Genomic DNA, 27,126 nt, shown 5'->3' with positions numbered 1-27,126 from the left:
CTGGTCTTCAGGTGTTCCTGTGGGCGTGTGTCCTGAGTCCACCAGGCAGGTCACTTGGAGCAGAAAAGTTGGTCTTACCTCTGGTCTCGAGCCTGGAGTCGCTTCTCAGAGCTGGGTTTCAGTTCTCCATGAGGGCAGCAACCCCCGCCTTCACTAGGGACCCTGTGCACAGGCGGCCCAGATGGTGCTAGGCGTTTTCCTCTAGAGTCAGAAATGTGGGCAGAGAGTAGTCTCCTCTGGCTTTCCAGGTGTGTTTGCCCTCTGAAGGTCTAGCTCTCCCTCCCACGGGATTTGGGTGCAGCGAGCTCTTTGACCGGGTCCCTTCAGATCCAGGCAGTGTCTGGACTGCAGTGTTGAGTGCCCCATCTTCCTGTTCCCAGAGGCCCTATACAGTTTCCTCTTGGGCCAGGGATGTGGGCAAGGGTGAGCAGTACTGGTGGTCTCTCCTGCCCTGCAGTCTCAGGTGTGCCCACCTGTCTGGGCGATGAGCTCTCTCCCCTACGGGGTTTGGGAGCAGGGAGCTGTGGGCTGGGATCAGCGAGGTCGATTACAAACTTTTTTTTTTTTTTTTTTTTTTTTATTAACTTGAGTATTTCTTATATACATTTCGAGTGTTATTCCCTTTCCCAGTTTCCGGGCAAACATCCCCCTCCCCCCTCCCCTTTCTTATCGGTGTTCCCCTCCCCACCCTCCCCCATTGTCCCCCTCCCCCCAACAGTCTAGTTCACTGGGGGTTCAGTCTTAGCAGGACCCAGGGCTTCCCCTTCCACTGGTGCTCTTACTAGGATATTCATTGCTATGTATGAGGTCAGAGTCCAGGGTCAGTCCATGTATAGTCTTTAGGTAGTGGCTTAGTTCCTGGAAGCTCTGGTTGCTTGGCATTGTTCGATTACAAACTTTTAATGGCAGAGCAACAGCATCCTGAGATATCCTTTTTTGTATATACGTCTATATTTCTGAGAGAGAGAGAGAGAGAGAGAGAGAGAGAGAGAGAGAGAGAGAGAGAGAGAGAGTAGATGTGGAGGCCAGATATTGGCTGTCTTTCCTCAGGAGCCATCTGCCTTGCTTTTTTTTTTTTTTTTTTTTTTTTTTTTTTTTTTTTTTTTTGGATACAGGATTTCCCCCTTGGATTTGGGGCTCACTAGTTAGGCTGAGTTGCTACCTCATAAATCCAGGGATCTGCTCGCTTCTAAGTTCCAACTCAGGTCCTAAGGCTGGTGTAAGTCCATTACTGATTGAGCTTTGTCCTAGTCTCCTGAGATAGTCTTTAAGGCAAAACAATACACTTGTGTTTGTGGGGGATGTTTTGGGGCATGGCATCTTACATTGTAACCTGGGATTTGTCTCCAACTCCTGGCAATCTTTCTGCCTCAACCTCCCAAGTGCTGAGATTACAATGGGAGTCACTGTACCCAGCAATTTCTGCAAAGTATATCTTGGCAACTGAGGAAAAGAAGGTAACATGTTAACAGAAAAATTTTAAAAATGTTTATACTATTTTGCATACTGAGTTTATACAAAAAGAGTGGTCCAGACATTTCATGATAAAAACTTTTATAAAATAGAACTCTCTGATTTTTACTTAAAGTTGATATTCTTACTACCGTACTGTTTCAATCCCAAAGTATCATTTATATCATTTACTACTTTAAAGTAGTATCATTTACTACTTTATAGTAAATAAAACCCAGTTATGACATTTGAAATGAAAAAGCCTTCATTAATATATGTTTTAATATATCAGCATAGTTCTAATAAGAGGACAGGAATTAACTATCATTGGCTTCCTGAGAAAAGAATTTTAAAAGTTTATATCAGTGGTGAATGATTCAAAATTTATGATCCTCAGTTAAAATATTTACTTTGGTGTTATAGGAAATACCTAGAATTCTTGATTATAGGATGCAGTTTTCTAAGGCAAGGCAAGTTAGATTATGTATGAAGCATAGATATTAGCACAAAGGTAATATGAGATACAGTCATTATTTCTGAAACAAGGTTTTAATACACAGCCCTGGTTGGCCTAGGACTCACAGAGATCTGCCTGCCTCTGCCTCCGGAGTTCTGGGATTGAAGCCTGGTGTCACCACACCTGACTCACGCTCACTTTTGAAAGCGATACATTCCAAGCTGCTCAATAGTGCATTTCATGCCCCATTTGAATACCATGTATTTTACACTAAGCTTAGAAGCACAATTGTGTAATATATTTTTAAAATGCTTCATTTCCACAATATCACAACGTATGCAGTATTTTCTAGATAACTGGTGTTTTTTGTTGTTGTTGTTGTTTTTGTTTTTTGTTTTGTTTTTTCTTTTTGCTCAGAAACATAAAAGAAACATTAGAAGATACAAGTATGTTAAGTAATTTTATGAAGGAAAAATTTATAAGGAGAACAAGAGAGAAGATTAAGTGTAGTGATTTAATAAAAAATAAATAAAATTACTCTGAAAAGTTTTTGCTCCTTGGTAATATGCATGTTCCTTTTACAGTGCTAACTGGATAAACACGTGACTACATAGGAGCTGTTCTGGTAGTTTACTATATAGTTCCCCAGTATATGAATGGGAAATTATTTTCTTACGCTATAAAGGAAAGCAAAACTTGGAGTTCTTTAAAATGGGGGTCATGTAAGAGCTGACTCTTGAGAACAGTGGTTGTTCATTATGTTTATGAGTTGCTTGTGTTGGCCCATATGCACCACAGCCGTCTGTGGAGCTTAGAGGCCAACTGTGGGAGTGAGTTCTCATTCCACATGACCCACATGGACATGGCCTCATATACTTTCTTAAGGAGTCAACTCAGTCCACCAGGTTTGGCAGCAAGTGCTTCTGTTGTTCCATAGAGCAGGCTGCTTGATTCTGAAGAGTTAAATTTGTATTTTGGAGGGCATAACTAAAACTACCTTTTAACATTTTTGCTCTTGGGTTTTTTTTTTTTTTGGATATACTTTTACTGCCTACAGACTAATATGGCTAAAGAAATGGAAGTCCCGATTTCAACTATGTTTTACATAGAAATAAGCACTTTCTTTTGTTTTAAATGAGAAAAGGGAAATGAAGAAAACCATTCTCTCTAAAGCTTTGATATAGTTTTAAGCAAGGGTGGATCAAGTTAAGTAATATTGGTTAGAAGAGAGAGAGAGAGAAAAAAGAGACCAAAAGTTATTTCCTTCCTAAGGTCTCAGATAGTTTCATAAGTCTTTTCTTCAGCTCCAGAGGACATTTCTCGGAGCATTTCTTCCAGACTGGCTTAATCTCCACGAATTTATTCTTGAGTGTTAGTTTGGTATTGTAGGTGGGACAGGCAAAGCAGCTCACACACCAGGCCTTGTTGAGGGCAGAGACCACGTCACCATCTATGACACGGTTGCAATGGAAACAAACATCACCAAATAGCTGATCACAGTGAGTTTCACAATAGGCCAAGCCCTTCCTCTCATAATGGCGATGTCAGAAAGTGGTTTTTCACATTCGTCACAAACAAAATACTCCACAGGCCATTGCTTGCCCGTGGCATTCACTACTTGCCCTTCTATGGGCCTCTAGCAGGCACCACAGATAGGGATCCCCATGTTATCATGACTTGGCAGACAGTCTAGCTCCCCTTTCAGCCCCTGAGCATCAGCAGTTAGCTCCTTCCCGCGGTTGGCACAGTTGAAGTGGTATGGGTGGTAAGGGTCGTTCTTGAAGATCAGAGGCTGTTCATTAATGAGGGCATGGCATTTCAGGCAGATGTATTTTCCAAGGCCTTTGGCCTTTTCACAATTATGACATGGGTGACATAAGTGTCTGCCAGCATTCTTGACAAACCCTATGTCTGCCAGACTTCCTGGCAGAGGTTGCATTGGAAGCACTCAGGATGCCAGCTGTTGTTCATGGCTGTGATAACCCAGCCAATGATGGATTCACCACACTGGCGGAAGCAGGGAACGAAGAGCATCGGGAAATCATGCTCACAGTACTGCCTTCAGACTCGCTGGAAGCACTGAGCACATCGGAAGCACCACCATTCATGGTACAGTTCACCAGGACTGTTCACGATCTTCTCAGCAGGTGCAAAGCCACCCTTGCAGCACTCACACATGGCATTGGCCAAGGCATTTGCCATGTTGCTGTTGGTCATTCTGGCTGCCATACCTAGCATCTTCATGGTTCAGACCCAGTCTGTGCCTCAGTTCCTGCCTTGGTGGCTTCTAATTTTCAACTGGACACAACCTGGAACCACCTGGAAAGAGCCTCAGTGAGGGGTCCAGGCTGGGTTCAGCTGGTGAGCATGTCTGAGAGGCATTGTTTTAATTGATCTTGGACGATTTACAGCTACAACAGGTTGAAGCATTCCCTATGCAGGGCTCCCTGAAGTGCTCTAAGTAAGTGAGCGTGTGTACAGTCTTTTTTTTTTAAGGCATACAAAACTGTGAGGAGATGCAATATATCTTTTCTTTTTTTTCCCTCCATCTTTATTAACTTGCATATTTCTTATTTACATTTCAATTGTTATTCCCTTTCCTGGTTTCCGGGCAAACATCCCCCTCCTCCCTCCCCTTCTTTATGGGTGTTCCCCTCCCACCCTCCCCCCATTACCACCCTCCCCCCAACAATCACGTTCACTGGGGGTTCAGTCTTGGCAGGACCCAGGGCTTCCCCTTCCACTGGTGCTCTTACTAGGATATTCATTGCTACCTATGAGGTTGGAGTCCAGGGTCAGTCCATGTTTAGTCTTTAGGTAGTGGCTTAGTCCCTGGACGCTCTGGTTGGTTGGCATTGTTGTTCATATGGGGTCTCGAGCCCCTTTAAGCTCTTCCAGTTCTTTCTCTGATTCCTTCAACGGGGGTCATATTCTCAGTTCAGTGATTTGCTGCTGGCATTCGCCTATGTATTTGCTGTAATCTGGCTGTGTCTCTCGGGAGTGATCTACATCCGGCTCCTGTCGGCCTGCACTTCTTTGCTTCATCCGTCTTGTCTAGCTCGGTGGCTGTATAGTGTACATCCGTTTCTTTCTGCTCTGGGATGTGGATGTGGATGTGACTGGTCCTCTCAAGCTCTTGCTTGTGCGATTTCCGTGGAATGATAGAATCTAGCCCAGATGCAAGCTAAAACAAACTTTTCTCCCATGAGTTGTAGCTCCGAGCAAAGCACTGGTCTTCATATCCAAGCTTCCTCATCTATGAGACCTGAGATAAACACACCTAACTGATTTGTTTTATTGTGCAGATCAAAGGAACAAAGAGAATACACACTGAAGAAATATACTTTGAAAAAGGAAAAAAAAAGCACTAAAAGCCAATGGGATCTTTCTATTTAAATTCCTTTTTTTCTTTTAATTGTATAGAGACTCAACTGGGATATAAGCATTCTGTTAGGAACAAACATTAGATGTGTGTGTGTGTGTGTGTGTGTGTGCGTGCACACACGCGTGCGTACAGTGAACTAAGTGTTGCCTTTCTCTCAGAAGCACATGCCTCTGTCTTATATCAAGTCCCTTAGAATGTGCTCTTACTTGGATGTGTGACAGTTGTGGATATAATTAGCTGAATTGAGATGAGGCCACACTGCAGTGGTGTGAACCCCACTCCCACAAGACCAGCATCCTTGTAAGGTGATGACCCATGAAGGCAGATATGTGGGAAGAATGTCACGTGAGGATGAGGTAATGCCGCCCTCCCAGCTGGAAAGAGGAGGCAGGGTCTCTGCAGGTCTCATATGGCTCTCGGCCCTCATGGCACTTGTACTCCAGGCGCCTGGCCTCTAGAACTGCAAGAGATTGAGTTTTGGCTGTTTTAGCCACTTTGTTTGTGTCATTTCGATCTAACAGCCCAGGGAAACCCACAGAGGATGGAGTAACAGATACTAATAAATTCAAGTGCTGGTCATAAACCCATCTGTACTGTCAGCAAGAACTCCCAGGGACCTGTCCAAAATGACTCATTTCTCTGACTTTAACCCGTGGCATGGGGCCTCGGGCAGTAGACTCAGTCACCACTGACCGGGAACCGATGAAGGCAAACAATGAGACACATTTACAGAGGGAACTTGGGCGAGTGTGGCAACTGTAAAGGACATCCTCCCGTGGGTGGAACCGGCTAGGAAGCTTGGATTGTTACGCTACTATGGCCATTGGCCATGGACACCAGTCTCTGTTTGGAAGGATGTTTATTCTCTCAACTTGTACATTTTACATTGAAGTACTATGCATTGAAGGGCAGTGTACAGGATGGCACTCGGTTCCAAATGCAAAATTTTACATTGTTTATTTTTTTTACAACTCGTGTGTGTGTGTGTGTGTGTGTGTGTGTGTGTGTGTGTGTGTGCCTGAAAATGCCATTATGGTGTATGTGTGGTCAGAGAACTTGTCAGTAAGCCCCTTCATTCCATGAGCCATCTTGTTGACCTCCAAACAAAAAACTTAAGGCCCTAATCTAAGCAGAGATTTCCCAACTAATACATGTTAGATCCTCTCTCTCCCTCTCTTTCTCTCTCTCTCACTCCTTCCCCTCTCTCCCTCTCCTCCCCCTCTCCTCCTTCCCACTCTCTCTCTTTTTATATATCTATATACATATACATTTTTTTCCTATAGCTGTTGGTCACTTTGAGGCATAAACTTATTTGGGTTCTTAAAAGAGTTTTCAGTGACATCCTCCATGGGTAAGATCTTCATTCTTGTGTTCCTCTGCAACAGAAGAATCTCTTAAAGCCCCCTCTCAGCAGAATTTAAATTACCCCACTTCCATTTACTGCGCTTATCACTAGCAGAACAACAGACTTTTAATGGAAAAACATTACTGCAGAAAGCTACTTCATTTAATCTGTGAAAAGCTAGAACAAGATTTTGCTTTACCTCTTGAATTCCCCCCTCTCCCTTCTCTCCCTCCTTCCCTCTCTCCTTCCCTCCCTCCCTCCCTCTTTCTGTTCCTCCCTCCCTTCCCTTCTTCCTTCTCTTTCCTTCCTCTCTTATTTCTCTCCTCTTTCTTCTGTGGGGCTGAGAGCTAAAGCTATGGTCTTGCATGTCAGGCAAATTCTCTGCCCTTAATTTTTATCTCCAGCTTTCCTTGTTGGCTTTTGCTTTGTCTTGGGACATCATCTCACTAAGTTGACCAGACTGGCCTTGAACTCACTACATAGTCCAGACATATCTCAAACTTACTATGTCACCCTTCTGTTTCAGCCCCCTGAGCAGCTAGGATTGCAAGTCTCTGTCATCAGGCTGAGCTTCAATTTCTTTGACTTCTTGTTAATATTATATAATCTGCTTTGAAACATTTAGTGGGACTTTGTGACTATTCACATTTGAACAGGACAGAATTATTAATTTTCTGTGATGAAGGAAACTACTTTCTTAGTTTTATGCTCTGATACCTAATGTCAGAAAGAAACAGAATATTTAGCCACTTATATTCAAATATATTTTTTTTCTTTTTTTTTTTTTTTTTTCGGAGCTGGGGACCGAACCCAGGGCCTTGCGCGTGCTAGGCAAGCGATCTACCGCTGAGCTAAATCCCCAACCCCTCAAATATATTTTTTGCTTGTTTGTTTTGTTTTGTTTGTTTTTTGAGGCATGTTTTTTTCTGTATAACAGTTCTGGCTGTCCTGGAACTTGATTTGTAGACCAGGCTGGCCTTGAACTCAGAGATCCACCTGCCTCTGCCTCCCCACTGCTGGGATAAAAGGTGAGTCATGACCGCCTAACATATGCAAATATTTATAGTGAGGTAGATGATGGCAGTGGTGGCATATAGCATGGATTTGGTATATATGTAGGTAGATAATATTGAGTCTTGTTATAAGTAGAGTAATACAGACCTCTCAGAAGGGAATCAACTTAAAATACCCTGGCAAACTGAACATTCTTTACTATGCGGAAGCATACAGTAGTTCTATACAAGATGTCACAACTCACCTGAAAGACAGGTGCGTGATGTGTGAAGCTGTGTTTTAAGGAGGAAACCCCGACTCCTTTGAAAAGATTAAAAAAAAATCCTAAAAACTGCTTGAAAACGTCAAACCATAGATTTTTAGACTCCTTGTGACTATTCTATTTGGATAGCTCAGACTGGAAACATTGTAACATTTTTATGGATTTCTGGGAGTCTATGCAGTTGCATCAAATTCTTAGACCCAATGGGAGATTCTGTTAAAGTAGAAAATTTATGATCGTGGCAGGAACATTCTATTCATTCACTCAGCGTGCAGGTCACTTTTGACAACTGTGTTCTTTCCATCCACGAGGAGCCTGAGGAATAAAGACTTTACTTTTAGTCCTTGTAGGATCATAAATCCCCAACCTCTCTCTTTATCTTGACCAAAGAGATAAAGAATGGGTCTCCTTAGTGAGCATAGAAGTTACTCATCTTCCTGTAAATGGCAAAGGCTCACTCACAAGCATTCTAACACTTACCCAGAGCACATAGCATATATAATACTTCCCAGGGAATGTGTTAAGATGTCTCATTGAAACGCAATGGGCAAAATCACCTTGTGATCTCTTTGTAGTCATGTAAATGAACATTACCTCATTTGGGTCAGGTCCTGAGACAGCCACTCTGTCCCAAAGAAGGACCTGAACTTGAACTACCTTGTAAATAAGGGCAGCATTATCCAGGTAGATCTGGGGTTTGCTTTGGAGCACAGCCTCTGACATTATTTTGCACTTGAATTTTCAGCTTGATTAATCAAGCAGGGTGGCTTTGCCTAGGGCCCGGGGACTTGTTGAGCAAGGTTTGAACTGGGCACTCGAGTGCTACGTATGTTTCTTTTGTGAACCAGAGAACATGACAAAGTTCCCGGCAGATCAGTTGTCTGGAGAGTGGAAGCAGACCTCCTGGTTATTCTGAGCTGAGAAGCCACAGAGCTACCAAGGCTGAGTAAAGGGACTGAGCAGGTGAGACTGTGGACTCCCTGGTGAGTGACTTCAAGTCTCAGTTCTTGATCTTGGTGTTAGCAGAGTCCTAGATGTGGGGCTTGTTCATTTTCTACTGTGCTTGCAATCGATCTATATGCTGTACACAGGAGAGCCTCCTCTTTTGGGCTGACTTATAACAATGTGTGTCTCCATTTTCTTTTCTTCTTCCTCCCTCCTTTCCTCCCTTCTTCCTTTCTCTTTCTATATGTGTGGTATTTCTGTGTCTATGCATGTACACACACACTCACACACACACACACACATGCGTGGGTAAAAGGTCTCTGAGTGAACAAATACAGTGCTGTTGTTGCAGTCATTACTTTTTTACCTTAACAGAATCTCCCACTATGTCTAAGAAATTGATTCAACTGAATATGCTCTCAGCAGTTTATAAGACTGTTACTACATTCCAGGGTCGAAGCTATCCATGCCAGTGGATGGCTGTCCTCGGGCAGTGAGCTGTCCTAGACAATTTCTGGAACTTTTGGGTGCAGTGAGAGCTGCTGAGGTGAAGCCTAGAGGAAAGGTAAACAATGGAGTCTAAGTGGCCTCTCAATGCAGTGGGACTGTATAGATTGGCAGGTGCCCAGAGATGGACACATTCAATACTCTGTTATTTCTAAGGTTGGTGGCTACTTAGTATCACCATGGGAAGCTTTGTATCCATTACCTGATTTCTTGATCAAAAAGCACTAGGCATCAGTATTGTTACTTAGTTTGCTGCCTTTCTCTCACAAAGAAACAGGGTCAGAAGCAGAGAATCTGGGTAAGATCTGGGAGAAAGAGTAAGATTAGGATTCCAGTGCTAATATTTTGACTCTGGAGTCAGAATTGGAAGCGAGGTCTGTTTGACCTGAGAGCTCTGTAGTGTATATGAGTTGGCTTGCTTGAGTGCCTGATCCATGACTTTACTTCAGTCTACTCTGACAAGAATTAGGCAATGGTAGTAGTATAGCTTTGGGAGCCCAGGCTCCCATGTATTTCCTGAAGAAAGGACTGATAAATTCTGGATTTCTATAGATGGAACTTTTTCATGTTCTGCCTAATTCTTTCCAGGATGTATTCTAGAACTGCCTCAAGATCAGACAGTCAAGACACTGTAGGAGAATATATACATACATGCACACACAGACACACACATATGCACATACATCTACAAGCATGCACACATACATGCATAAGCATGCACATACTCATATGCATGTGCACATGTACATGCACATATAAGTATGCACACACATAGATGCATGATAAGCATGCACACATATACTTTTGAGGAAGTTCAGCTTATGCATGCTAAGACAGTATGCAGTGACTGAACTACACTGTCTGTCCTAGGCCCTGTACAAATTTGGTGGCAGCTCCTCCTGACCCTATGGTACTCCCAAGGAACACCAAACTTCCTTGCCTCATCTCCCTGACTGCCTTAAGCCTCTGTTACAGAATGACAAGTTCTCTCAGGCCCATAGGCCATTTGTGTTGGCTTTGCACTCCATGGCTATTCTTAGGGATCTGTGTGTGATGTGGTGGGGAGAGCATTCTCATTAGCATAGGAGATGTGCTAATAGGAACAAAGTCTTTATAGAACATTCCTGTCTTCCGTTCAGCTTGACAAAGGAGAGCCTTTCAAAGATTTTCAAGACATTTTAATCAAGAGCCTTTGAACCACACAATCACAATAAATGACCAATATTGGCCTCTTGACATATCAGAGCTTAAATGGCCAGGTAACTGTTTGTCCTTCAGAGGCCTTCCAAGGAAGGCTACGATTTTCAAATAATCAAGAAATGGTCAAATAATCAAAAAATGGTCAACAGCTCTGATGCTGCTTAAAGAAATAAGAAAATGCCACAGTTTCTAAGATTTCAGTTGCATTTTTCTAGCATGCTCTAAATGAAAACCACGGTAGGGTTCCTGATAACAGCTCTCGATGCCAGACCAAGGATTGCTTTGTCACCCCTGTCACATTGGGACACTTAGGGTGTCCAAATGCTTAGTCAGCTTCAGGAATAAACAAGCTTCCACTTTCCACTGCCGCAGAAAAGACTAGAAATCGGGCACAGAATTAGGAGAGAAGCAGAAGTTAAGAAGCCTTCCCCCAAACCCCTCCCTTCCATGGCTGAACCTGCTTCTGCTAAACAAAGCCTCTTCAGCAAGTGAAAGTTCTTGGATGGTTTTCACGTGGCCTGCAATACAACTCCTGTAGGCAGAGTTTCAGTTGAAAGAGAAGCTATAATTTCATAGGTTCCTGCTGGTCTGTTCAAAGCACGTTGCTTCCCAGGCCTTGCTGATGGGTGGGGGCGTGGCACAGATTGGGTCTCTTTTGTGTCTCTGGGTTTTGTTTACTTTCTCTGCCATTTTGCTCTGGCATTGTGTTAGCAGCAGTGAGGATTATCCTCAGGAGGAAGCAATCTGGTGGGAATTACTGAGTTTCAAGCTCTTCCAGCCCTGCAAGGTCTGGCTCTCTTCTTCCCCAGGGGTCTGAGCGTGAGCTTCCTTGGAACAGAGGTATGTGAGGGTGAGCTTCCTTGGAACAGAGGTATGTTTTGTAGTTTTACAAATGGAAGCTGCAGGTTAGCAGGGAGCTCATAAGAATTTTTCACAGCACCAAGGCCCCAGGCTGGGCCAGAAAGGGCTTGGGAGTTTGCTAAAGGAAAGGAAATATTTAAGACAGAGATGTGGTCATGTCAAACTCTGATGTTGGAAAATCTGTTCTATTCATGACCCTGAAAGCGATTGACCCTTCTAAGTACAAAGCTGATACTGACTGGTGACCAATGTAAGCTGTAGAAAACGCTTTGTGAAGAGTCATTCGTGTTGATAGGTGCTAAAAACACTGCCCGTGGTCAATATTTGAAAGACAATTTTATTTCACTTTTCCCTCCAGATTGGAATCTGAGCTGACACCTTTTGGGGGGCATAGCCTGGTGTCTGAGAATTTCCCACTCTCCTCTTCTGGGTGCATGCTTCTTTGCCTGGAGAAGTTTTAATTTTTTCTTCTTCCTTCATGATGTTTTGATTATCCAATAGTTAACCAGTCATCCAGCACTCACTGCTGTTCAGCGTCGTGGGGATTTTCTCTTCTCATTTTATCTAGGTGGTGTTGTGTGTACTTCTTACATCTGTCTAGGTCTGATGTGTCTCTCCTTAGTCTTGGGAAATTTTCTTCTATGATCACATTGATGAGCTGGTCTATGTCATTGACTTCGGATTCTTTTCCCTCATCTCTGCCTATGATTTGATTTTTCAGCGTCTCCCACATTTGAAAGTGTATGTTCCTTCCCTGTGTCTTGCCTGTTTAGTCTAAAGGATCCTCTCCTTTATCTTCAAGCCCTCATGTTCTATCTTCTACACGATTATTCATTTTATTTGTAAGGCTTTCCTTTGGGTTTTCTGGTTGAGTTATGGGCTTTTCAGTTGCATCTTCATTTTCCCGTTGAGTTCTCTTCTGTGCACTCTCTCCTTATTGAGTTCCATTCTCAAGTCCTGAGCAGGCTCACCATCTCTGCCACCACGTGCTTTCTCAGGCGCTCTTCCCCTAATGCTCTTTCTTCTGGATTTCATTGAGCGGCTTCTTTGAATGTTCTTTAAGCTCCTTGAAATCTTTTTTGAAGTCTATTGTTGGTTTGTTTGGTTGGTTTGAGGCAGGGTCTCACTTCATAGCAATGGCTTTCCTGGAATTTACTATGTAGACCAGGCTGGCTTTGAACTCACAGAATCTGCCTTCCTTGTCTCCTGAGTAAGTGCTGGGATTACACCTGGCTATGACTATTCTTTTAAATTCTGTGTCCTGGGCTTTGCCTAACTAATTCTCCTTAGCAAACATTTCCAAAGAACTGGTTCATTCTGGAGAGAAAATACTGGCTTGATTTTTTTTTCCATATTGTTGCAGCATTTCATGCTTTTGCAATGATATTTGACTGTGTGGATTTCTTTTTCTCCAAGTCTGATGTGGTTAGAACAGATTGGACGAAAGAGAGGACTTGCAGAAACGTTAGGTCAGGCTAGACCCTGGAGAAGGGTATGGGAGATCTAGATAGGTGAAGAGTTTAGATGTAGCAAACAAGAAACATCATTCTTTTTAAATTTTTTACTTAAAGTTTTACTTATTATTGAGAGCCCCCCTCTCTCTCTCTCTCTCTCTCTCTCTCTCTCTCTCTCTCTCTCTCTCTCTCTCTCTCTCTGCCAGCACACATACATGTGTACACAGGAATGTGCATTTGTGGAGGTGCATCAGGGAACAACGTCAGAAGTCAGCTCTTTCCTTTCAACATGGTTTCCAGAGACCAAATGAGGTCATGAAGCTTGAGTGGCAAGAACTTTTACCTCCCAAGCCATCTTGTCAGTGCCATATCTGCAGTTCTGTCTCCAGAGATCCAACCAGCCTTGGAGAGAAAATAGATTTTAGAAAAAAATATGCATTGAATATCAATGAATATGCATTGACTTCTTCTAGGTCATTATCTACTGAACAGTACAATATAAGAGCGATTTTCATTGCATTTCCACCAGATTAGGCATGATAGGCAATTTAGAGAGAATTTAAACTTTACGGGAGGATGTGTATAGATTCAATGCAAATGCTATCATTTTATACAGCAGAGTCTAGGAGTCTAGTAGCTGTGCATATTAGTGTCCTATGGAGGTCCGAGGATCAAACCACCACAGATACCAAAGGATGACTGTGTATAGAATAATGTACACACATGCATGTGTGAGCTTGTGTGTGTGTGTGTGAGAGAGAGAGCGAGAGAGAGAGAGAGAGCGAGCGCTTGTGTGTGTGTGTGAATACACTTAGTCTTTTTTTTTTTCCACACTATCCTGGTTCTTTCACATGGTAACCATCTTGTGCCTGTATTTTGAGGATTGCTTTCCAGTAAATGAAAAATCGCCTTTATTGATAGTTTACTCTTTGTTTCTTTGTGCTTGGCGGCGACTGTCTTCACACAGTAACAAGTCATTTGCTGTTCTTTTCTGTGAACAGCCTCTTTAAGCTCTTTGTTATCTTTTCTTTTGGTTTCTGGTCTTTTAAAACTTGTCTCTGAAAAGTCTCAAATATCAAGGAAGTGAGCTCACTGTCATGGGCTGAAATGTTTTTCTCTCTTGATCATTCCTTTACAGACACTAACAAATTCTTTTGGAACTTAGATCTTAAGTGTTGTTCAGAAAACCCCTCTCAACTATAAAAAGAAATGTTAAAAATATAGTAGCCAACATTTATTGAGTAAAAATACATGTACCAAGATACAAATCAAGCAGTTGACATGAGTCTCCCACTTAGTTTCCCTAGGTCGTATGTCTTAAGTACATGTTACTGTCTCTATATAGAAAAACTGGCGGACAGGGTAATTCATCATTTCCAGATGATACTGGTCTGAATTGGTGTTGGGCAAAACGTATTAAGAGGAATAAATGCTATATCATTTTTTTGTTCTTAGCTTTCTTTCATTTTAATTTTGTTATTTTGAAGAAAATATAGTTTTTCAAGAAGAACCTATGGAACATATTCAATATAGAAAAATCTAGCATCTGTCAAAGATATGAAGGAATTAAAAGCAATACTCCAAGTGAAAAGCAGAAAAGGACCACGCTTGTCCTTTAGGAGTTCATAACCACTGAGAAAGCTGATGTGAGTAAGGATGATGGGCTAGACCTTATCCTGGTGTGCACAGTCACCCCGGAACTAAGGATGCTCATCAAGGCCAGACAAGTTACCCCAAGGACACCAGTATACTATGGAGTCAGTAGAGCCATGAAGGACTTGTGAAATCACAGCCAAGTAGGGTTTTCCTTATCAGCGTGAGACCCTTCACTCACTGAAGTAACTGTTATTGGACACTAAAAACCATGTGATCCTCAGGTCTCCAGCTTTAGCCTTCTTTGACGAATAGGGTTGGTCACATAGCAAGTGAGTAGTAGGAAAAATGGCCCGACAGGCAAGATTTTGACAGTTTTATTTTTACTTGAGCCTCAACAAATTCTTTTCTTTTCTTTTTTTCAGTTTGAAACCTTCAGTTGCATAATTTAAAAGTATCCCTGGACATTACTGGGGTTGAGGGAATCTCTAAAATGCCATCATTTTATTTCTGCCATTAATACTTTTCCATTACTCTGTGATTTTGGGGATGTTGTAGCCACATGGAGAAAAATCTAACTCCCCAAAGAACAATGTTAACAAAATTAATCTCTCTCTCTCTCTCTCCCTCCCTCTCCCTCTCCCTCTCTCTTTCTCCCCGTGTGTGTGTGTGTGTGTGTGTGTGTCTATGTGTGTCTGTGTGTATCTGTGTGTGTGTGTGTGTGTGTGTGTGTGTCTGTCTGTCTGTCTGTCTGTCTGTCAGTGGTCAACCTCAGGTGTTATTCCTTAATAACACAGCTTACATTTATAGAAGGGGGCTCTCACTTTTACCTAGAAATATCAGATTTGGTAAGACTGGCTGGCCAATAAGCCCCAAGGACCCACCTGTCTGTGCTTTCACAGCACTAGGATTTCTGGTGTTGGTTCTGGGGTTTGAACTCGTGCCTCACGGCTTGCGAGGCAAGCACATAACCACTTGAGGCAACTCTCCAGCTCAGCCTAATTGTTTTTAAAGAATGCAATTAATCTCTCTCTATGTAGTATTTGTATGGCTGTGAATGGCAGTGAGCATCTGAGTAGCTGTGCATGCACTGAGTTAATGTTTTTGGTAATATTTTCATTTGGTAAACTGAACACACAGTAAGTCTCAAAATGGTACTAAAATATATCCTGCCAGAAACTGAGCAGACAAACCACAGCCTTGCCAAAGACATATTTGCTAGTGAACTGTTCTCCAAAATACGTAACATGTTCATAAACCTAAATAATGAAAAAAAGTTAACAATCTGATTAATAAAGGCCGAACATCTGGGGAGACAGCTCACCAAGGACGACAGGCAGATTTCACAATGGACTATTTCATAAATCTAATGAACTCTTTACTCTTTTCTCTGTGGGAGCAGAGAAGTCATTTTTCTGGGGTACAAATTACCACCTTGATCCATACAACCCCAGTATTAGCATTATTAAAATAATGAGAGAGAGTACCTGGCCAGAGACAGACTGGGCCTCCTTGCTCTGCTCAGGGACCGGTTCATATAAACAAGAGATGTCCTGAGCCTCCACAAATGAGTTCCGGGCATCTGGCCAGAGCTAAGACAGACATGGCAGGTCCCACTGTGCCGTGTGACTTTGCCTTTCACATTTCCCCCTCACTCAGCCCCTTCCGGTCTTTTTCCCGTTTCTCAAATTTATGGAGCCAAATTCCATCCAAAAGGATGTTTAAAATAAGATCCAAACAGTTTTCTGAGTCACAATAGATTAACGGCATGTTGAAAGGCAAACAATTTGATAATTTCTGCCATGTGTGTATACCCGTGCAACCATCTATGCTTTCTAGAAAGTGCATTTTCCCTCTCTATCATCTACTTTTGCACCTCAGGAGTGCACCGATATGCTTTCTTTACTGGCTGTGTTTGAATTTTCCAGGATTTAATGCTCCCTTTCATGTTGAACCTATTTCACTTACCATAACGACTCTGAGGTTTGTCCATGTGATTACCTGTAGCTGTTCCTTTTAATATTTAACTTACACAGTTGGCCAGTATTGGGTCAAGTAAACCATAATTTCTTTATTTACTTAGTTATGGATACTCAAGTTAGCTTTCAACTTCTAGTTAGCAAAAATAAAGTGCCTGCCTTTGTAAACAAGTCTGAACATACAGACGTCTTTCTGTTTCTTCTGGACAAACATCTGGAGAACTGGCTGGCTTGTCAAAGATATTTCAGGTTTTAACAGACTGTCAAACTCTTCTAAGTGATTAAACCATTTTGTATTTCCACAGTTGGTGCAGGAGAATTCGAACAGCTGTAGGTCTTTGTCAGTACTTGGTTCGCACGATCATTTGGTTTTAATTATTCTAGAAGGTGTAGGTGGTAACACCATTTTTAATTCATTTACCACAGATGGATAAATGTTAAATGTCTTTCCCTATAGTCATTTGACAGGGCTTCAGTTGTAACATGTCTCTGCGTATCTTCCAGCCATTTCTGAAAGTAGCTTATGTATTTTCTCATCACTATTAAAAGATTGTGTATTCTATGCTAATGTTTTCCCCTGGAATATAGCACGTCGTTTTATTTTCTTACTGTCTTTTTGGAAGCTCTCAAGTTTGATAAAATGTCCTGTGCTTTATGTTAGTTTTGCAGATTTAGATTTTATATTTGGATCTGTGACTCATTGCAAGTTAATTTTGTTTTGTTAGTTTTCTTTGTTTTCTTGTTTTTTTTTGTTAGTTGTTGAGGCAGGGTCTTCATGTAGCCCAGGTTAGCTTTGAACTCCAATATACTCAAGGATGGCCTTGAACTTTTGGTTCTCCCGCCTCCACTGCTTCAGTTCTGGGGTGACAGGTGTGCACCACTGTACTCAGCGTTGGGTGGGGGTGGAGAATGACGGGTGTTGTGACATTTAGGCAGGTGCTCTACCAACGCAGCTACAGTCCAGGTCTCAGTCTTGTTGATTTCCAGATAGACCAAAGTTCAAAAATGGTTTGTAGCTAGCTAGTTGTTCCAGCAATTATTATTATTATTATTATTATTATTATTATTATTATTATTATATTGAAAATATTCTTTTTCCACTGAGATATTTTTGTCTGTGCCTATTTCTAAACAGAGTTCTGTTGATCTGTTTGTCCATCTTTCTATCACGCCATGCTCTTCTGAATACTCGAGCTGTCTGGCGAGGCTTCAATCATGGGTACAGGTCTACTGTTCTTGTTTAAAATTGTTTTATGCACTCTAGGTCTTTGGTATTTCATAACACTATCAGAATCACTCTTTTAATTTCTGCATGATAAAAGAGGCTGATGGAATTTTGATTGGAGGTTGAATGGAGAACAAGCTGCAAAGAATTGATACTTTAAAATGTCGAGTTTCCAGCTACCTGGTTTTTTTGAGATCTCAGAAGTGTTTTATGCTTTCCTGTTAGAATCTTTCATATGCGTTATTAGAATTATCCCTACCTAATGAGATCCTAAGCATTTTATAATTCCAATTTCAATAGTTTGTTGCTAGAATATAGACATAAAATTAGGATTTAATGTTTTTCTATCCCAAGACTTTATTCATATTTTTTCTCCTTTTTTTTTTCCCCTAAGCACCACAGGATTTTTTATTCAAATGTTCAGTGTCATCTGAAGACACAATGTTTCTTTTTCCTTCACCCACTGTAGGATTTCCTTTCTTCCCTGCCTTGTAGCCAGTAGGTCCTCCTCTCCAAGGCTGAAACAGACCCAGGAAGAGCAGACCCCATTGTTGTTTGTCTTAAGAGGAATCATGGGAGTTTTAGCATCGTTATTCGCACAAACTTTTTTTTCCATCTTCCAATGAATATTTATTTACAAAAACAGGTAAAATGTATTGATGTGCCCAATTGGCTGCAGTTTGCTGGTCCCTGATCTAGGACATTTTGGGCCAAGTCTCTCCTAAATGAGTAGCACTTGGAGGCTCATGTGTCAGTTTTGCCTGTTAGGCTGTAGCTTGCTTAAAGACAGGAGAATCAGTTTGCACAAACTTTTAAGGGATCACAATTAAGTACAGACACTGAGAGTGGCCACTGAGAACACTTGCGCTGTAGAAGGATTGTATACCTAAATCTGTGCTTCTTTTTTTAAAAAAAATTTCCTTTTATTGGATTTTTTAAAATTTACATTTTTAATCTTATCCCCTTTCCCCTTTGAAACTTGCTGTCCCACCCCACTCCCCCTGTGTCTATGAAGTTGCTCCCTCACCCACCCTCCCACTCTCCCACCTCCCCGCCCTGACATTCCCCTACACTGGGGCATTAAGCCTTGACAGAACAAAGGGCCTCTCCGCCCACTGATGCCTGACAAGGCCATCCTCTGCTACATATGCCGATGGAGCTGTAGATCCATCCCTGTGTACCCTTGGGATGGTAGTTTAGTCCCTGGGAGCTCTGGTTGGTTGATATTGTTGTGGTTCTTATGAGGTTGCAATCCCCTTCAACTCCTCAGTCCTTTCTCTAACTCCTCCATTGGGGACCACGTTCTCAGTTGAATGACTGCTGCGAGCATCTGCTGCTGTATTTGTCATGCTCTGGCAGAGCCTCTCAGGAGACAGCTATATCAGGCTCCTGTCAGCATGCACTTCTTGTCATTTGCAATATCGCCTGGGTTTGGTGGCTGCATGTATATGGGATGAATCCCCCAGGTGCAGCAGTCTCTGGAAGGCCTTTCTTTCAATCTCTGCTCCACACTTTGTTCCCATATTTCCTTCTGTGAGTATTTTCCCCCCTCTGAATCACCCACACTTTGGTCTTCCTTCTTCTTGAGCTTCATGTGGTCTATGAATTGTATCTTGGGTATTCCGAGCTTTTGGGCTAATATCCACTTATCACTGAGTGCATACCTTGTGTGTTCTTTTGTGACTGGGTTACCTCTTTTAAGTTTTGTTTTCTATTTATTTGTGCTTTACAGTGATGTTAACTTCTGATGAGCTAGAATTAAGGAGGGGCTGGAGAGGTGGTTCAGAGGTTAAGTGCATGTGCTGCTCTTGCAGAGACCCCAGATTCAGTTACCAACACTGACATGAAGGCGCACAGCTGTCTGTAAGTCGTTATGTGAAAGAAAGGAAGAAAGAAAGAAAGAGAGAAAGAAAGGAAGGAAGGGAAGAAAGAAAGAAAGAGAGAAAGCAGGCAAAAAAGAAAAGAAAGCCAAACAAATCCAACTCGATGGCCTATGCTTTTGCATTTTTTTTATTATTTTACATGTGTTCTGCACACCACACACATGTGCCTAGTATGTACAGAGACCAGAAGAGGGTGTTGGACTCCCTGGAACTCAAGTTACAGATGGTTGTGAGCCATCGTGTAGATGGTGGGAATTGACCTAAGTCTCTGGAACAACAGTCACAGCTCTTAACCACAGACGTCTTAACCACAAACCTAAAAACAGGAAAAAAGTAATAGGGGTCTCCTGCCTTTCTTTTCCTTCTTCAGAATTTTCTATCTCAGGTTCTTTGAATTTCCCTGAAAACTTTAGAACCGCCTTGCCAATTTCTACTGGAAATGAAGGATATGATTATGAATGGGAAGAAATTAAATAGAAAGACCTATCCGGGGAAGAGTTATTTGTGAGAAACCATTTTTTTTCAATCCACAGACACACTTATATCCCTTCATTTATTTAGCTCTTTCCTCATCAGCATTCAGGGGTTTGCAGTATACATGCCTTGCTAGCTTTAATAAGGGTGAAAAAAATCCCCCGAAGTTTATTTCCTCAATAAAATTTTGCTTATTTATAGAAAGATAATAAAAACTTTTATTTTAATCCCAGGACATTCCCAATCCAAAGATGACTTCTGAGAGCTTTGTATAGATGTGTTATAATTTTCTGAATGTTTTAAGAACAATGTCAAAGTTCTTCCTGAGGAACACTCTTTTCCCCTCTTTAATTCTTTTTCTTATCTTATTGCATTGGCATAGACCACTAGCAAACTTAGAGTAGGAGTAATGGGATAAGATACCTTAGTTCCCAACTGTAGGTGTGTATTTAACATGTCACCATAGATGTGATATTACCTTTTTGATATATGAGCCTTTAAGGTGGCATTTCTTCTTATTGCTTACATGCCTGGACATGTGTTATTTGCTCGGTATTAATCATGACTGTGTTGTAAATTTCTGGCAAGTAGACATTTATAGCTGCTGATCCAATCATATTGTTTCCTTCCATTTTCTCCTGTTACTACAGTGATTTATTTAGAAAATGTTAAGCATGAAATACATTCTATATAGTTATAATACTTTCTATGTATTGCACAATTCAATTTGTCAATTGTTTGCCAAGAATTTTTGAACCATAGAAGTGATAAATGCCTACAATTTTCCTTTCTTATAATGCTGAGTCAGGTTTTGGTATCAAGGTCTCACTATCTGCATTTTTGTTTTGGTTCTTTTTTTTTTTTTTTTTTTTTTTTTCAGAGCTGGGGACTGAACCCAGGGCCTTGCGCTTCCTAGGCAAGCGCTCTACCACTGAGCTAAATCCCCAACCCCCACTATCTGCATTTTTAAAAGTTGAAGATCATTTCTTCTACCTCTTGAGACAGATTTTTGGAAAGCTTGCTTCAGTGTATTTGATGTTCATTATGTTTTTATGTGCGTATGTACATGTTCCTGTGAATGTGTGTATGTGTGTGTGTAGTGTGTGTAGACCAGGTATTGTTCCTCAGGGCATGGTCCATCTCCTGTTTTGAGATAGCACATCTCTTTAGTTAGGCTAAATTGGACAGATAGTGACCCCCTGGAGCTGGAACTCCAAGCACCTACCACCATGCCCAGTTATTTCCCATGGGTTTGTGAGACTGAGCTCAGGTCCCTAAGTGTACATGGCAAGCACTTTAAGTAGACTGAACCAACCCTTCTGCCTTGATGCTCATCATATTTTATTTCTCCAAAGAGCAAGAAAGAAATTTGAACATTCACCTAAGTAATTTCCTAGAGTGTTTACATACTGTGTAATATATATTCACAAGTGCAAATACTTTGCAACATGTATGATTTTATTCATTCACAAAGTATAATGGCAGGCCTCACTCTAAAGCCAACATAGACAGTTAGGGTGTCAAAGCAATTGTCTACAAGGACCACTTCTCTGTGTGCCTAAGTTCTGGTTGAGAGATACATTCTAGCCTAGGACATGACTTACTGAGACATCATGAACAAGAACTTTTCACATTGTATCATAAATTCGAATGTCCTAAGTATCTATTGTCAGCGTCAACCAATAGTCTTGAGAGAATATGTCAACTGTCAGATGCTTTACGTTTCTTATTGGAGCTGAGTTTCTAAAGATCCTTGATGACAAAGCTTTTTTGGGGGGCCGTCAAGACCAATCTCATCTCATCTTTTATTTTCTCCAGCCCCCTCTTTCCAGAGTCTACTGAGCTGTGAGGTGTCTAAAAGGAAGGTAGACAGCAAACGTGACAGAAAACAGCTAGGTTTTCAAGTCAGACACAGATTGGAAAATTGTGTTTCAGAATCGTTGAAAACAGTCATCTCTTGGATTTCCATTTCTTTGATGCACGCAGATTTTGGTCAGCTTCTGGCTTTCACTCTTTCTTACTTCCTTTTGTCATTGGCTTAGACAACCACATATGAATAAAGATGAGGAATCAGATTTACATATTGAAACTCAGAGCAACAGAACTGAAAGTCAGCTCAAACCAATTTATTCTGAATTAGTGTCGTGAAAGGCATATTGTTGTATGTAACCTATGTATTCTATTTGTGCTAAAAATGCATGCGTCAAAAACACCACTGACCTCTTCTGTTAGGAGAGAGTTAAGACACGTGTTTATATTCCGATTTGAATTTTTAGAGACTAAGGAATGATAGGACCTGTAAACGCTGAGAATTTTCTCTCTCAGAGGCCCATGCCTGAGCTGCACCTGTGGAGTGTGCAACAGACCCCAAGCAGTTGGTACCAGCAGCGAGAATGGGCCAGTTTGATCTTGCTAAACCTGAAGGGCCGTTCCCAAAGCCAGCTGTTGCTTTTTGAGTCTGTTTAAGATATAAACATGATATTCTTTCCCTTCGTATCACAATTGAGCTTTGTGCTTTTCACACACTGATAAAAATAAGACTCGAAACATTCTATGACGAAGCTCGGGAAGTAATCACTCTGATGATCAAGAGAAGCCTGGATCTAGAAAGGGTGGGAAGGGGTGGGGCAGGAGGAGCAAGTTCTGTTTCCTTTTTATAGAAAATGCTTCAGAACAAGAGTGGAGACAATGTTTTTGTACAAATAAATTCAAAGAATGTTAGTTGGCACTTTTTTGTTTTTCGAGTCATTAGATGAGAAGCAGATGGAGGTAATGTTAAATCCTGTCAAATATGAACTACTATGGACCCCAAGTATGTGTGTAAATATTTAACTAGGAAAATAGTCACACACAGGCTTCTTGGGAGTAACCTGGGAAACAGGAAGCCGCAAATTATAGGTTTGATATTTACCATGCACAGTTTGTGAGTTCAGCTAAGTAGAACCAAATGAGGAGACTGGAGGTTTTATAAATAGCTCACGATTTTGGGCAGAGGAATAAGGGGGAAGGCTTAGGGAGGAAGTTAGTATACTTCCTTTCAGTTCCAGGCAGTGCGTTCAATTATAGGCAGAGTACCAAGAGAGATGAGATGGGGACTTACACTTCAGGCGGATTCATCCTGACCGGATGCAGGGAGAAGTGACACAAATCATTATTTACCTTCACTTAGAGTCTAAAGCCAGTTAACGGGCAAAGTTAGATCTGCTGATTCATCCTGGAAAATAGGAGGTGAAGCTACTTGTCCCATTCACAAACACACACATGTGTGCACACACATGGACACATACATGTTGGCACACACCTATGCACATATGCCTGTACACATACACACAAGTACACACACACACACACACACACACACACACACACACACACGCACGCACGCACGCACACACTGCCTCACTCACTGCTAACACTCTGGTGTTAGACATGTTCATCGATTGCAGATGGTGAGGTTGAATCTTGTTTATGGTCAAATGGAGGGACAGGCATGAGTACCATCAAATGCATGCTATGTGCACACTATGTGCTGTTAAAGAGGCACTGTGTGACTGAAGGTGGAAATGAACTCGGACTGTGCCTTTGTCATCCGAGGCTGCTCTGGCTTCTCTTCTGGGGGAGAAGAGTCAAATGCCCCATTTCCTTATTTTTGTTTTCAAGTTTAATTTCAGGTTCACCAAAACAGTGTCCCAGGATTATCTTCTGTCGTCCGCATTGCGTCATCCATCTATGGCCTTCATAAGGGATGTGGGTGAGCCATGCACATTGGCATGGAGCCCCACACGGTCATCAAGAAAGGATATTCCTCATTGAGCGCATTACAGTTCCGGTGTCACCTCTTCCTCTTCCCACAGGGGACCAGGGTTCTGATTTCCCTCTACTCAGTGGTTCTGAAGGGCTCAGAGCCTCCTGCTGCTCTCACCTCAGAATACATGCTCCGAAGTCCACTGTGTATAAGGGCAGCCTAAGTTATCAGTCATCTGCGTTATCAATAGTAGCTTCTTTGCATTTTTTTACTGTGTTCCTTCATATAAATCTGTCACATTATCTCTTTTTTCTTGATGGACATTTTGTTGCATCTAGTGTCAGGGTATTTAAAATAACACAGGCCTGTGTATACACACACACACACACACACACACACACAAACACACACACACACACACACACATATATATAATCTTTCCAAGTTGAGAATCAATGTTAACGATTGCAGTCCATAGCTGTATATGGACTATGACATATATGAATAAAGGGAATATCAGTTTGCCTAATGTTGTTTCTCACCCTCCTTCCTCCCTTCCCTCTCTTCTACCCTCCCTCCCTCCCATGGCCTTTTCTTCCTTCTCCTTTCCCCTGCTTTGTTGGGGGGTCTCGAACTCAGGATATTGTGTATGCTAGGCAAATGCTCTACTACTGAGCTTCATGCCCCAATCCTTATTGATATGGTTTATGTACTCTCCTTTTATTTGTGTATTGGCTGTGTCTCCAGAACAATTCTGAATGGAGATTCTCAGTGGTAAGGTTGCATTCCCTGGTAGTGCTGCTGGCTCAATGGGTGAATGGCCAATCTTGTACCATTCACTACAATGTGGGGTGCAGTTTTAGTGACATCATTTTTCAGGAAGTTTTCCAGTTCATAATTTTCTGTGAGACTAATTACATTTTTATTTTATCACAAATGAGTATTGAATTTTATTAAATGCTTCTTTTGTATCTACTGAGCTGATCCTAAAATTATTTTCTATTTTTTTCATCATTGGGCAAAATCATAGTGATTGTCTTTTTTAAAATAGGTTAAACTTGAATTCTGGGATATATTACCTTTTAGACATATCACGGGATATAACTTGATGATATTATAAGATTTTGTGTGTGTGTTAGCATCTAAAAATAGTATTATTTTCTCATAATTTCTCTCCTGATTTTGGTAACAGGGTTTCTTAGTTAACTTGACACAACTCAGAGTTATCCCAGGAAATCTCATTTAGGGGATTGCCTTGATCAGATCTGCTTGTGAGCATATTTCTGGGACATTTTCTTGACTGCTAATTGATGTTGGAGGCAAAGTTCACTTTGGGTGGTAGCATCCTTGGGCAAGCATCCTGAACTGAGTATGGAAGCCAGTTACACACGCAGGATAAAGAGCACGCTAGTCAGTAGCATCCCTCTACCATTTCTGTATGAAATTTCGGCTGCGTTTGAGCTTCTGCTCACTTGCCTATCCATAAAATTGCTCTCAGCTCTTCTATAATATCTCTTGACATGAGTCTTTATATTGGTCCAAGTATTTCCAAGCAGACTTTCCCAATGGCAAGTTGTGAGAGGCTGCCATCTGTAGTAGCAGAAGGGGACAGATTACAGAACGGGCTTCTCTAACCTAAAGGAAAGAGGTTCCAGAGGGCTGTAAGGATGTGGGATGTAGCTTGACGTTACCACCAAGCTCAGATGAAGCGCTCTCGAGAGATGGAGAGGCACTAGGTACACGATCCGTGTTTGTTTTTCTTTATTTGTACTAATTACATTATTTAGAAGAGAGTGTCATAACAAACGTTGGCTTTCTTCCTCTTCTGTGACATTATGAAACTCTTCATGTAAGGTGACTAGGTGCTTCCTAAGAAGGTTCCTTTTTTATTCGCACACACTGAGATGAGAGCTGTGTCCACATTGCCAAGTCATTCACATAAAAACATGCAATACTGTGAACTGAACAATACATTAGACATTGCACTTATAACTCCTAACCTTTATGAGTGAGAGACACTTGGAAGGCTTCCTCACTCTCACTGTCTTCCAGCATAGCCTGCACCTCCAAACTTCTCACTAGCACATCCCTGTGTTTAGATGAAATTCACCTCAAAGACACAAAGGCACAGCAAGTTTTATTAGTTCATGTAACTTTTTGAATGAAACAGCCAATAATACCCGGGTTCAAATCTATATTAAAAACCCTTTCTTTTTAAAAGATTTATATTTTACCCATTCACTGCCCTCTTCCCGGTCACCCTCTCCCATAATCCTCCCCCCTTTCCTTTCCCCCTTCCCCGCTCCCCTTCTCCTCTGAGGCAGTTCAGCTGGAAGAACATATCCTATATATAGGCATAGTGTTTGAGATGGCCCCCCCTCATTGTTCGGGACCAACATGAAGACCAAGCTGCACATCTGCTACATATGTGCAGGGAGTCCTAGGTCCTGCCCATGTATGTTCTTTGTAAAACCTTTTCTTTTTTTTAGATTTATTTATTTAGTCTGACACACCAGAAGGGGGCATTGGATCCCGTTACAGATGGTTGTGAGCCACCATGTGGTTGCTGGGATTTGAACTCAGAACCTCTGGAAGAGCAGTCAGAGCTCTTAATCACTGAGCCCTCTCTCCAGCCCCATAAAACCCTTTCTTAATCAACTCTAAAACCAAAGACAAACCAAAACAAAGGTAGGCTTTGCTGGGGAAGGACCATACTCTTTCAGGATGTCTGAAGTGGAGAAGAAGCATGCATTGCGCTCTGTTGTCCGTGAATCTTTGATTGGTGGAGGGGAAGAAGGTTGGCTTTCGGATAAGTTTGTACATACAAAGATGGATTAAGCAGTAAGTAGTTAGAATTGAGCCTTCGTTAAAGTCTCTTGGGAAGGATTTAAGCGAATCCATCTCACCTTTTGGGCCCTTATTCTGTTCACATCTCTTTCCACAGTTGACTCTTCCCCTCACACACCTTTCCCCTACGATGTACAGGACAAGCATTGGGAACCATGAACAACAGCCCGGAAACGCCTTTTGTCTTTTTAGCGGTGGAATCCTTGTGGGAGGGGTGTGTTTGCCTCTAGTTGGTATTTGTCAATGAGTAGTAGAGAATGCTGCTCAGGAAGGTAACTCACATACACAGTCTCGGTGCGTCAGCAAGAACCCCTGCTCTCACTCCGAGCTGGTGTGTTCCAAGCCAAGAAAAAGTAATTGTGGTCTGAGAAGACAGATTCTGTTTGCCCAGGACGATACATTCCATAGCAGAACACGTAAATCAATGCATTTAACAAATGTGTTGGTGGGGACAGCAGATGGGGTTACAGCTAATCAGGGAGAAGCCTTCAAGAGGTT

The 27,126-nt window shown here is 41.8% G+C and overlaps 2 protein-coding genes and 1 pseudogene across 5 annotated transcripts in view; 1 reads left to right on the top strand and 2 right to left on the bottom strand.

The window, feature by feature from the left end:
- Ipcef1 (interaction protein for cytohesin exchange factors 1) overlaps positions 1-27,126 on the top strand; it is a 202,794-nt gene that overhangs the window by 12,486 nt on the left and 163,182 nt on the right. The window lies entirely within an intron of this gene.
- On the bottom strand, positions 3,166-4,147 carry Lims1-ps1 (LIM zinc finger domain containing 1, pseudogene 1; annotated as a pseudogene).
- Oprm1 (opioid receptor, mu 1) overlaps positions 25,838-27,126 on the bottom strand; it is a 253,352-nt gene continuing 252,063 nt past the window's right edge. Inside the window, exon 6 of the mRNA NM_001038600.2 lies at positions 25,838-25,891. Within this exon, the coding sequence (NP_001033689.1) occupies positions 25,877-25,891 (15 nt within the window). The 3' untranslated portion in view covers positions 25,838-25,876. The remainder of the gene's footprint in view (positions 25,892-27,126) is intronic.

The sequence above is a fragment of the Rattus norvegicus genome, chromosome 1 (assembly GCF_036323735.1).
Source record: "Rattus norvegicus strain BN/NHsdMcwi chromosome 1, GRCr8, whole genome shotgun sequence".
Taxonomy (NCBI): domain Eukaryota; kingdom Metazoa; phylum Chordata; class Mammalia; order Rodentia; family Muridae; genus Rattus; species Rattus norvegicus.
This window is presented reverse-complemented; position numbering and strand designations above follow the sequence as displayed.